The sequence below is a fragment of the Alosa alosa genome, chromosome 20 (genome assembly GCF_017589495.1).
Source record: "Alosa alosa isolate M-15738 ecotype Scorff River chromosome 20, AALO_Geno_1.1, whole genome shotgun sequence".
Classification (NCBI taxonomy): domain Eukaryota; kingdom Metazoa; phylum Chordata; class Actinopteri; order Clupeiformes; family Clupeidae; genus Alosa; species Alosa alosa.
In genome coordinates this window covers 30332139-30345087 of record NC_063208.1, presented here as the reverse complement: position 1 = coordinate 30345087, position 12949 = coordinate 30332139, and the positions used below count along the sequence as shown (strand labels likewise).

Genomic DNA, 12949 nt, shown 5'->3' with positions numbered 1-12949 from the left:
TCATAGTTGATGACAAGTAACAGTTACAATGGCTGAACAGTTAAAAAGTTCAGTAGTTTAAAGGGTTAAATTGTTTAACAGTGAAATATTGTAGTGAGGACTTTTATTTTGAAACAGTTTTTGGCAGAGGAAGCAGTTGAACAGGATGTGTAGTCTTAATAGGGCCAGTTTGTATGCTTAAAGCCTGAGACTGCAGGTGGCCCGAACACCAGCCATAGGATTCTAATTGCTTAACGGCCATATTGTGATGTTATAATCATAATGTTAAGTCAATGGGGAAATTTTGATTAGTTTTAATTAATAGTTTAAAAAGTATAAAAGTTACAAAGCTGAAAAATACATAGCACACATGTCCTAAGTAAGACCTATGTAACATAGTTTGAATGAAGTTTCTACGTTAAACGGTTGAAGCTGCATTAAGTGCGTTAGAAGAAGAAAAATAATAAGAATAAGAAGAAGCCTAGGAAGAACAGTACAGTGCATTTTCATGCACTGTAATAAGAAGAAGCCTAGGAAAGAACAGTACAGTGCATTTTTCATGCACTGTAATAAATATAAGAATAAAAGCCTAGGAAGAACAATTTTACAGTGCATTTTTTCATGCACTGTAACTAGAAAAGCATTTCCTGAAGGAAATACAGTGCATGAAAATGCAAACAAATATGATGTAAAATATCATACAAGTAAAAACAAACTATATTGGTTTGCTAGGTAGATGAGGTTTAATATAGTTGGAATGACTGAACAGTTAAATAGGTGGATAATTTAAATGGTTAAATTATTTAGGTAGATAATTGGCGATAACTGACAGTTGGAATGGCTCTAATGTTTGCTAGCAGTTATGCTAACTATGGTATCAAAGATAATATTGTTAACTAAGTTACTAACTTTAGTTAACTTTTAGCTAATGTTTTCATTTTAGCAGTAATGCTAACTATGCTAACTAACGAAGCTAAAGCATGCTAACTATCTTAACTCATGTTACTTAAATTTAGGCAGCTAATCATTTTTAGCAGTTTTCTTTAAAAATGCTAACTAAGCATGCTAACTATCTTAACCATGTTATTTAGCTAACTTAGCTAATCATTATTGTGATGTCATCAGCCCATGTTAAGTCTATGGGAAATTTTGAGTAGTTTTTAATTAATAGTTTAAAAAGTATAAAAGTCACAAAGATGAAAAATACAAAGCCCCATGTCCTAAGTAAGACCTACATAACATAGTTTGAATGAAGTTTTCGTTAAGCGGTTGAAGCTGCATTAACTATGCGTTAGAAGAAGAAAAATAATAAGAACTAGAAAAGCATTTCCTGAAGGAAATACAGTGCATGAAAATGCAAAAATATGATGTAAAATATTATACAGAGTAAAAACAAACTATATTGGTTGCTAGGTAGATGAGGTTTAATATAGTTGGAATGACTGAACAGTTAAATAGGTGGATAATTTATATAGTTAAATGATTTACTTGGTAGATAAGGTTTAATATAGTTGGAATGATTGAGGAATGGTTAAATAGGTGGATAATTTAAATGGTTAAATTATTTTAGGTAGATAACAAAGATAATACAGTTGAATGGCTCTAATGTTTGCTAGCAGTTATGTTAACTATGTTAACAAAGATTAATGTTAACCAAGTTACTTAACTTAGCTAATGTTTTTTTTTAGTAATTATGCTAACCAAGAATGATAGCAATGCTAACATGCTAACTATGTTAACCATGTGACTTAGCTAACCTAGCTAATCATTTTTAGTAGGTATGCTAACTAGCATGCTAACATGTTAAGTATGCTAACCATGTGACTTAGCTAACTTAGCTAATAATTTTTAACAGTTTTGCTAAAAATGCTAACTAACATGTTAACCCGCTAACATGCTAACTATGCTAACCACGTTACTTAGCTAACTTAGCTAATCATTTTTAGCAGTTTTGCTAAAAATGCTAACTAGCATGTTAACCCGCTAGCATGCTAACTATGCTAACCACGTTACTTAGCTAACTTAGCTAATCATTTTTAGCAGTTTTTCTAAAAATGCTAACTAGCATGCTAACATGTTAGCATGCTAACAATGTGAACCATGCTAACTAGCTACAGTTGGTAGGAGTCATAGTTGATGACAAGTAACAGTTACAATGGCTGAACAGTTAACAGTTTAGTTAAAAAGTTCAGTAGTTTAAAGGGTTAAATTGTTTAACAGTGAAATATTGTAGTGAGGACTTTTATTTTGAAACAGTTTTTGGCAGAGGAAGCAGTTGAACAGGATGTGTAGTCTTAATAGGGCCAGTTTGTATGCTTAAAGCCTGAGACTGGCAGTTGATCCAGGTGGCCGGAACACCTGCCACAGGATTCTAATTGCTTAACGGCTCTATTGTGATGTCATCAGCCCATGTTAAGTCTATGGGGAAATTTTGATTAGTTTTTAATTAATAGTTTAAAAAGTATAAAAAGTTACAAAGTTGAAAAATACAAAGCCCACATGTCCTAAGTAAGACCCCACATGGCATAGTTTGAATGAAGTTTCTACGTTAAACGGTTGAAGCTGCATTAACTCGTTAGGAAGAAGAAGAAGAATAAGAAGAAGAAGAAAAAAAGCCTTGGAATAACAGTACAGTGCATTTTCATGCACTGTAATAAGAAGAAGCCTAGGAAGAACAGTACAGTGCATTTTCATGCACTGTAATAAGAATAAGAAGAAGAAGCCTAGGAAGAACAGTACAGTGCATTTTCATGCACTGTAATAAGAATAAAATGCCTAGGAAGAACAGTACAGTGCATTTTCATGCACTGTAATAAGAAGCCTAGGAAGAACAGGACAGTGCATTTTCATGCACTGTAAAAAGCCTTGGAATAACAGTACAGTGCATTTTCATGCACTGTAAAAAGCCTTGGAATTTTCATGCACTGTAATAAGAAGAAGCCTAGGAAGAACAGTACAGTGCATTTCCATGCACTGTAATAAGAAGAAGCCTAGGAAGAACAGTAGAGTGCATTTTCATGCACTCTAATAAGAAGCCTAGGAAGAACAGTACAGTGCATTTTCATGCACTGTAATAATTCGGATAACAGTAGAGTGCATTTTCATGCACTCTAATAAAAAGCCTAAGAAGAACAGTACAGTGAGTGCATTTTCATGCACTGTAACAAAGGGTTAGGTAATTACTAGTTTGCTATTTATTATAGCACCTTATTTTGGAGTGTTACCAATAAATTGCCTTACAGACAACAGCCTAATTTTGAGGTATCACTGGGCTATTAATAGGCCTAACTATAATACCTAGTAAGGAAAATGTAAAAGACACAGAATAATGACAGAAATGTAAGATCAAATTCAAAAACGTCTAAAAAAAGTCAAAGAAGTCTACTCAAACGTATGTTGCATATAGCCTACCAGCTTAATTAAAGGCTAGGATTAGGCTATGCAGTTTCTATGCTGTTTCCATTGATAGTTGACCCTGTTCAGACTGCAGGCAAAAGTGGCCCAAATCTGATTTTTTGGGGGTCAGGTGACCAGGTCAGACTTCTTCCGAAGTAGTGTGAACACGTAAATCTTGCCCAGATCTGATTTTTTCAAATTTAGACAACTTCCATATGTGGTCCTGAATCAGACCCAGGTCTGATTTTTTTCAATCTGGCCACAGTTTGAACAACCAAGGCGGATTTGATGTGACTTTTACGTCAATCTACATCGACATTTGTCACGAGTACCGTAGTGTGACGTTCCGTTTCCATGACGGCGGTGTCACTGGATCTAAACAAACTTTCGAAGTGCATTGAATATAAATTTCTTTTACTTTCTATGATTGAATGTAGACATGTGGGATCGTTTCTACTGTAGCTAATAAGTTGTTTTAAATGTAGGCTATAGCCATTTAAACGTGTTTTACCTGCTAGGCAGCAACTTAGCCACATAACACGGATTCGGTGTAATAGAAAGAAACACAATTCCAGTGAATATTTCACGTCTTATCAAAGACTGGCGACTGTTTTTGACAATTTTTGCCTCAAAAATAAAGCCAAGACACGTCCGTGAATTTCACGATTTTAACTATAAAGTTACATGCTGGTCTCTTTTACGGAGGAAATCCGTATATGTATAATGAATAGGCTATATGTTGTAATATGTGATTCTGTGTAAATAAAATTGCAAACATCTTGGAAACGTAAAATTATTTAAATAGGTTAGAAGAAAGCCACCGCTGAATACTATGATTAGATTGATTTGTTTAGATCCAGTAAAATTGCTGTCTTAACAACGCTATGTCATGGCTTCGGTACTCGGCGGGAGGTAGCTGATGTCATTGCTGTTCTATTGGGCATGCGGGTCAGTTCAGAACCACAAACAGTTGACACAGAAAATCTGCTGTAGGTCAAAAGGTAGGCTAATGTGCAGCTAAACAAAAAAATCGGATCTGAGCAAAACCATCTGAATTGAGCATTAAAGGGGCACCAGGCAACGTTTTCGTGTTAATTAATCATCTTCGTAAGTCGGTATATGGTTAAATGACTCATTACGGGGCGAATGAAGGCTCTCTCGCCCGCCCCTACTGCCTGTAGGAAGAATATCCCACTTGCAAGTTCGGTGTATCCTACCCGCCCGACGAAGCAGGATCAGTTTACAGCACAGAGGCAGGCTAACGAAACGCTAGAGATTGTTGCAAACGTGTGTATAATGGCAGAGCCGGCGAAGAAGCAGCGAAAACCCTTGACGGAAGACGCAAAGAAAAGGAAAAGAGCTTCAGACCGAGCGAGGGGGAGTTTCGTAGAGAAAAAGCATCAGGCTTGCCTGGTGTCCCTTTAAGCTCTCAGTGGGTACAGACCGTTTATTTCTACATGCCTCTGTTCCTAAAAAATCCCAAGCTAAACAGTGGCTAGTTTTCATCAAAATCCCTGCTTTTGTTTATGTAAAGCACATTGAATGACCTCTGTGTATGAAATGCGCTATATATAAATGAAGTTGACTTGACTTGACTTGACTCTCTTCTGTTCATACATTAAGTGCTTAACGCACTGGAGTGCACACAAGAAAGTACCGTCACTTATTCTAAAAACATAGGCTACAAAAAGCATAATCACACTCCACTTAATCAAACATTATTTCTAACCATGACCTAGCCACAGAAAGTAATATAGTAAGTAGCTGTGTCCCGTTCCAGGGGCTGAATGGTTCTAAGGCTAGATTCGTAGACCAGTGGCATCAAAGTGGCATGACTAGTGCTGTCCCATTTTGACAGCTCCTTCTAATTCTTTTCCCCAGTAACGAGGTGTGCATCGGGTGTATCCTTCGCAGCCTAACGTTAGATCGCAAACGGAAAGGGACTTTTGTTTTGAGAAAAAAAGAGACTTTTATTTAGAAAAGTGAAGTGGAGACTTTACAGTCCTCATGCCAGAAAGCAGAAAGTGCGACGGATGTTATCAGTTGATCAGAGCTTTCTTATCTGAAAGAACGTTGAGAGTTAGAATTGAGGGGAACTAAGTGAAAGTTTTAGAGCGGAAAATGGCACCCCTCAAGGAAGCATTGTGAGTCTTTTATTACTTGAAGAGTTTGCTTCCAAAACACTATAAATCCATTTTTGGAAACATTAATAGATGATGTTATTTAATTGAGTATTAAGTAATATCAATAAAATTGCAGTTAAGTTGTTTTGACTGAGAAAAGATACCCAATTACATTTATACTGAGCCCTGGAGGTGACATGGGAAAAAAAAAACGAAGATTTAAAAAAATAAAATTGAGAAAAGGTATGTACTGGGGACAAACACCGACTAGGTTTGTCAAAACACAAAACACTGCTGGCACAAAGACAATCTGCATGGATTTATAATCAACCAGAAAAAGTCAGAATGTGAGATTGTTAAAGCCAATTTATTTTATGAAACGATTAACCATTGCAGCATACAGTATATTAGGCTGCTATGCTAGCTCACAACAGGCTTTCAATATGCTGACGTTATTGGGTGTTTCTTCTACATGACATAAATCTCCGCTGGTGGAATTCCTTAAGGGTCTTCCACCTGTATTTCACTTGTTCAGGCGTATGTTGATAGCCAGCCTCATTAAGTTTTATACAGATCTTTTTAAAAACGTCGCTATTACTGTATTGACAAGTAACGGCTCCCACACACAGTTGTGTTCCGTCAACGTATGCCAGTGGGTGTTCCCGACGGTAGCTATGCAAATGACTTAAGCCCATGTAAAGTGGATGGGATGCGTCTCCAGCACTGCACCGCACGCAACTGTGTGCGGGAGCCGTAACACACACCAGTTAGTCTCACTGAACTCCTTTACTTGAATGATGCAGAGTCACTCAACTTCCTGTTAACAGGTTCACAGCTTAACAACACAGTGCCAACTAGTGGTAATAGCCATACTGCTCACATCTCAATCTTCCCTTTTTTCAAATCAGGTCATCTTACACAAGATTTAAACTTAAATCCTTTCAAGAAAGAACAAAATTCACTACTAGGTAATGTAGTACCACTTACATGTAATTTCTCCTTTTCACACGTTTGCACTGTTCCTTCTTTAGAACTTAACATTATACAACCTGTGTACATTAACTGTTACAACGTTGCCAAATAAATTCCTAAGTGTTACAACGTTGCCAAATTAATTCCTAACTGGTACAACATTGTCAAATAAATTCCTTCAACAACACACATCTGTCTTTTTTTCAATTACATCTCTTCAATCAGTCTTTTTGGTTTCACAATAGCCTTTTTGATCTTTGACCCTGTGTGTCATCAGTTTGTTTGACTTTGTCTGTCTCGGGACTGGTTTAGTTATCTATCACTTCTGGTTGTTCTGTCTGATTTGGGGTTGTGATATAATTTATGTTATGTTGTCCCTGAGTTCTGCCTTCTGTTTACATGAGGTGTCATTGATTTCCCATGCTCTGTGATGACTTCATATGATCTAGGTGTGGTCTCCCTGACCACTTTAGCAAGTGGTCCCCACTGCCCATCACACCTCACCCGCACAATATCCTCCTGTGTGAGTGGGCTCACAGACTTGGCTGTTCTGTTGAACAGTTCAATCTGTCTCTCATCCGGACGGGATGCTGCACTTTTCCATCTGGTGTGAGGCTGATGGAAGTCTGGTCCTAAGCTTCCGTTTCATGAACATTTCTGCTGGTGAAAGTCCATTCTCCAGGAGCGAGGTGGGGATCTTCTGCATTTTCTGCAGCTTTTTTAGGATGCCTTTCATAATTTGCACTCCTTTCTCTGCTAATTTGATTGCAGGTAGAGAGGGCTTGAGGTTACATGTTCATAACCATACTTCTCAGCAAAGTCTTTAAAGCATTGGCTTGAGAACTGTGGTCCGTCCATTATCACTAACCACAGTTATCGGAATTCTATGGCGGGCGAATATTGTTTTTGTATGTGCTACGACCCTTTCAGCATTAGTGTCACTCAGCCATGCAAATTCTGGGTAGTTGGAGTGATAGTCCATGACTAGCAGGTAGTCCTTGCCCTTGAGTTGAAAAAGGTCCATTCCAACTTTCCTCTACGGTTCTTGAAGCTTGTCGTGTGGCCTCATTGGCTCTTTGGGCTGTTGGTATCGATGGCGCTGGCAAGTTTAACAGCGCTGTATGTATGTCTCTATGTCCCTATGCATGTATGGCCAGTACAGCACATCTCGAGCACGTCTCTTGCACTTCTTTATGCCTAAATGTCCTTTGTGCACTAATCTGACCATCTGCTGTCTCATGGAGGTAGGTACAGTATGACTATCTTGGTGCCTTTTAACAGAACACCATCCAACACTGATCGTTCCCCTTTGAAGTGCTGATAAGGCTTGCCCAGCTTAGCCTGACCTGGTAAATGTATCAGTTCCATTACTCTCTTCAGTTTTTCATCCTTTTGTGTTTGTTTACCTAACTCTTTCCATTTGATATCGGACACTGTCAAATGTACTCTAATAGAGTCTACATGGATCTGCACTACCTCTTCTGTAGTGCTTTTTGTATTGTGTAGGCTGGCCCTACTTAATGTATCAGCTACCACTAGGTGTTTGCCAGGCTGGTAATGGATGGTTGGTGAATGGCAACCATGTCCCAACAAGGCTGAGACGTCAGCAAGGAGGTGGCCGGAAGGAGGCATGTTTTGGGCCGGAATCATGGGGTAGGCCCCTTTAGGGTCACTGACGGTGACCTCAGCAAAGTATGTAGAGTTTCTGACTGACCACTTTCTTCCGTGGTACAAGTGGTATCTGTTTTCTGCCTGTCTGTTAGCGTCTGCCTGTCTACCGTCTGTATATGTCTGTCCATCTGCCTGTCCGTCTACGTCCATCTGTATTTAGTCTAATTCTGTCCATTTGCCATCAGTTATTATTCACAAGAATTAAAAAAAAATATATATATATATATATATTTATTATCTACCTCACAATATTGGGGATATCACAGTATTAGGGGGTGGATGTGGGTCTGTCTGGAGTAATCACTGTTCTTAATACATAATTTTAATTAAAAATAAAGTTGTCCTCCGATGAGGGGGACGAGTTGGTAGCCTGTAGTGTTCATTTTGAAACGCTTTATTTAAATCTTTGGGATCTATACACAGTCTCAGATAGGTTTCTCTACGATAACCAAGGAGTTCACCCATTCAGTAGGTTCTATTTTCCTAATGACTCCTTCCACGATCAAAGAGTCTAATTTCTCCCTGAAGTCTAATTTCTCGTTTTAAGCGCGACTGGCACTTTTCTCGGTGTAGGTATGAATGGCTCTGCATCGTCTTCAAGCCTTATTTTATGTTTGCCTGGTAAGAGGCCTATGCCTATGAACACCCCTGTGTATTCTTTCATCCGGTCAGTGTGTGTAGCCTTGGTTGCAGTAGCCATTGAGTTCTTATTTTGTGCATGTGCTTGTGCTGTCACTTTGCCTGCATCAATGACTTTTACTCCTTTAACAAGCCCTAGCTGCTCACAGGCTTTCAAACCCAGAATAGCTTGTCTATTTCCCTCAACGAGCACAAATAGAATGTTCACCTTCTGTCCTTTGCTAGACAGACTAACTCTACACACTCCCCTAGTGGGTATAGGCTTGTCACCATATGTTTTTTTCTCTCATCTTGGGCTTGTTTTTCAGTCTTTTAAGATAGATAGATATATAGATAGATAGATACTTTATTGATCCCCAAGGGGAAATTTTAAAGTTTAACATTTTAAAATTTAAAGTCTTACATTGGCAGGATGTTTACCTGCACCCCAATATCCGTGCCATTCACATCCAGGTAAGCTATCCATTCATCTTTTGGAACTGTACTCTCTCAATTGCATCCACGAAAAATGACATTTCCTCGTCCTCACTGTCGCTCTGTTTTTCCACAAGTTGCACCTTTTTCTTGGAGAAACATCAGTTGGCGCAGTGATTCTTTTGACAACATTTGCAGCATTCCTTCCCGAAGGCTGAGCATTGTTTTGGCGCGTGTCTTCTGCTGCACCTCTCACAGTTCCTGCTCTTCTGTTGCTGTCTTGGCTTTGAATCCTTTTTCTTTGTGATCGACTTCGGTCTCCCGTGCTGAACCGCATCATTGTCACAGTTTCACTTTCGCTGGTTAATGTCTTTAAATGCACCTTTGCACTCTTTGATGTAGGGATCGACCGATATGGTTTTTTCTGGGCCGATACCGATATCAATTATTACCAAAACAGGAGGCCGATAACCAATATGTAAAACCGATATGTCAGTTGTCAAAAAGGGGGGTAGGTAGTAAAGGTGATATGCTGCAAAAAATTAATTCAAAAGCATTTAATTATGCAAACTTTTCTTTCTTCTTTTGATACACAATTGTCTATCAACTTGCATCACTTGCAAGTGTAAATCCTGTGTATCATGTTAATCCAAGAGCTAAGTGATTTATTAAGTGAATTATTTTCATAGACTAGGCCTACACAATGGGCTATGTGCTTGTTAAGGGACCTGTCACAAAGAGGGTGCTTTGCCATCGTGTGTGTGAGTGCACGAGAGAGGGAGAGGAAGAGGTGCATGCGTGATGGCAAGTGTTACGGTTGAATAGTTTAACAAAACAGTTTTAAAATAGTTCTTAGGTATGCAATTTGTGTCCATGTGTAGACTACAAGCTACACTTTTGAGAGCCTAAAGCTCAGGACACGATTTAGTTCAGGTCGGATTAAATTACGGCTGGCCCTGCGTGCATGTTGTCTTCTGACAGTCCGTTTCAAAAAGGAGCAATTAGACTTTTTGACGTTCGCTATCGCATAATTTAGGACTTGTCTGTACTATGTCCGCCGTGGTGTCCCGTTATTCACAATTAACGAACGAGGCGGAGGCAGAGAACTCCCGACACGCAGCATCCGAGTTTGTAGGCTAACTAGTAAACAGCATCAGAAACGTGCATCAATTGGGAATTCGCTAAATGAAGGAAGTGGGTGCTTTACTTATTGATCCGGATCAAAGAGACAATAGCTTACAAAGTGGTGTTTTTGTAACTTCAGTGTAGATGATTGTGATTCATTGCAACTTCAGCAATGTAGGCTACCTTCCTTACCTTCGAAAAATAGCTCCGTACAGCTGAAGCCCAGTCTACAGTCTGCCTCAGTGAGAATCCTAAACTTTGTCTGTGTTCAGTCTTCGATCCTGATTGGCTGCATTCGTGCTAACTAACAAATCAGACGGTGTAGTGGGCAGGACAATGCTCTTGACCACAGAGTAGCAAATGCAGGGAGTGAGAGACGCTTTACAGACAAAGTAGCGCGTTTCATTCTTTATCCATTTCAATATCGGCTTATCGGTGGAAAAAATGGCCGATACCAATTATTATAAAAATGCTAAATATCAGCCCTAATAATAATTGTGTGTGTGTGTTTTCCACATTAGTCAACAAACCCACCTTTTTAACCCAATAACTTACGTGTATCAGTCACTTAATAACTTAGCGAGCTCTGCAGCTGTGGTTGTTGCTGGAGCAAAAACGATGCCACAGAGAATTTCCCGGCAGATCTGGCTTTCTCTTTGTGCCTGCCTGAGAGCGTGCCTCTCTATGGCACTCTTACCCCTGGATCTTACATCAATATCTGTTTCACAGTTTACAAAATGCATGGTATGCATCTGTCCTGCTTTTGGTAGCAAAGTGGTGTTCAGAATACGACACAGAGTTAAAAGACGTCTTTCGTTTCGCCATATGCAACTTAAAGCTCAGCAACAGTGTTCATTCATTCAATCACGAGGGGAGTTGTCGCATTGACTGCTTTGTGAAAAGGAAATCGGTGGAGTTTTGTGATGTCCCATGCTACAGTGGTGGCGAAGGGTCAGAAATGATGACATGTAACAGAGATGAGTACAGAGGCCATGAAATGCGGACAGATGGCCACTCATGACAAAATCCGGACAAATGTCCAAAAAGGAGGACACACACTCTCTGTCCGGACAGAGGGCTCAAAAACCGGACTGTCCGGACAAAATCCGGACGGATGGCCACCCTATCTGGTTGACGTATGAAATTCATTTTCTTTTTCTTTTAAAATGATTTCTCCTGGTACCATGTATTAACAAGTAACTCACACATCGGTTAGTCTCACTGAACTCCTTTACTTGAATGCTGCAGTCACTCAACTTCCTAATAACAGGTTCACATTTTAACAACACAGTGCCAACTAGTGGTAATAGCCATAATGCTCACATCTCATTACAATTACGACATTTTCTCCCGTCTATGAACTCCATGACATTTGCATGATTGCAAGACATAAGTTTGCGTTGTTTTCCCATTAAAAAGTGTGAGAGACAATTGGCTCATTTTATCCTAATTCTGTGCGAATTGAGCATGCGCAGGCCTACAACAGACTTCCTTCTGGGAGTATATTACATTTAAGGTGTTTTCTCAGATGACCCAATATTCCGTTTAAAACAAGCATATACGAGGGTTTGCAAACGGTTTATTAGTAAACCGAATATGGCCTTTTTCTGTTCAATCAGAATAAGGTGTTTACAAGACAAACGCATATTCGGTTTATTCCCAATAAACTGATTCGAAACCATTTATTGGCTGCATGGAAAACACGCTCAATCTGTAAAACACATGTATTAACAATCACAATCTGTAAAACATGTTCACATGTATACAAAATTGCATATACCGGTAGTTGTTTAGATTTTAATGCAAACAGGCAAAGTTTTATCACACACATCCATGCATTTTGGGTGCAGGATCAAAAATGTTCAAGTTCAAGAGAAAGTGAAGATACGCACACCGGAGAGCTCCCATTAAAGTCTTATTTGCAATGACGTTTCAAGCCCTTACGGCCCTTCCTCAGACTTACGTAAGGTAATTTGGCCTTCGTTATAATGAAAAATGTAAGGCCCTGGCACAAAGGCCCTAACAACCAACCTGCAAGCATCAAACAGAAAGGGGTGAAAATATAAACTCCTTGGCAGAGGACCTCTTACAGAATCACTAGGCAGAGGTAACTTAAACACTTAACTGAGTGCCACAGAAGTAGCGTGCACATTTTTTGTACATCTCCAGATACAGGGTTTGTGTTTGCAGTAATGTTGTTTGCTGTAATTTGACTCACCTAGAACACGGAAGAGCATGAACTGGATTCCAAGGGCAAACGATTTGTACTCAGGAGTGACAGTCCTGAAATGTGAACAATAGACAGTAACATTGTAAGCTTACAAATGAGTGAAAAATAGCAGAAGATTCCATTAAGATTACTGTTCGAGAGTTACAAGAGAAAAAGTAGCATCTTGGGGTCACCAAGTCTTTAGCTACAGCAAGAAACACTGATCAAGCCTACTGGTCACTCCACGTCTAAAGTTAAAATCTTAATCCACACTGTTTCTGTTTTGAAGGCCTATATCCCTGGCGCAAACGAACGTAGTCTATTAAAATTGGCCATTTGCGGTCACTAGTCACATGTAGACTAGAAATGCGGTCATGATAGACAGTAGCCTATATTTTTATGAGGCAGTGAATGCCAGCAT

The 12949-nt window shown here is 39.2% G+C and overlaps 1 protein-coding gene across 3 annotated transcripts in view; it reads right to left on the bottom strand.

Moving 5' to 3' along the window:
* slco2b1 (solute carrier organic anion transporter family, member 2B1) overlaps window positions 1–12949 on the bottom strand; it is a 217344-nt gene that overhangs the window by 42024 nt on the left and 162371 nt on the right. For all 3 annotated transcript variants that reach the window (XM_048229425.1, XM_048229428.1, XM_048229426.1), the window contains one exon: window positions 12538–12602. In XM_048229425.1, the coding sequence (XP_048085382.1) occupies window positions 12538–12602 (65 nt within the window). The remainder of the gene's footprint in view (window positions 1–12537; window positions 12603–12949) is intronic.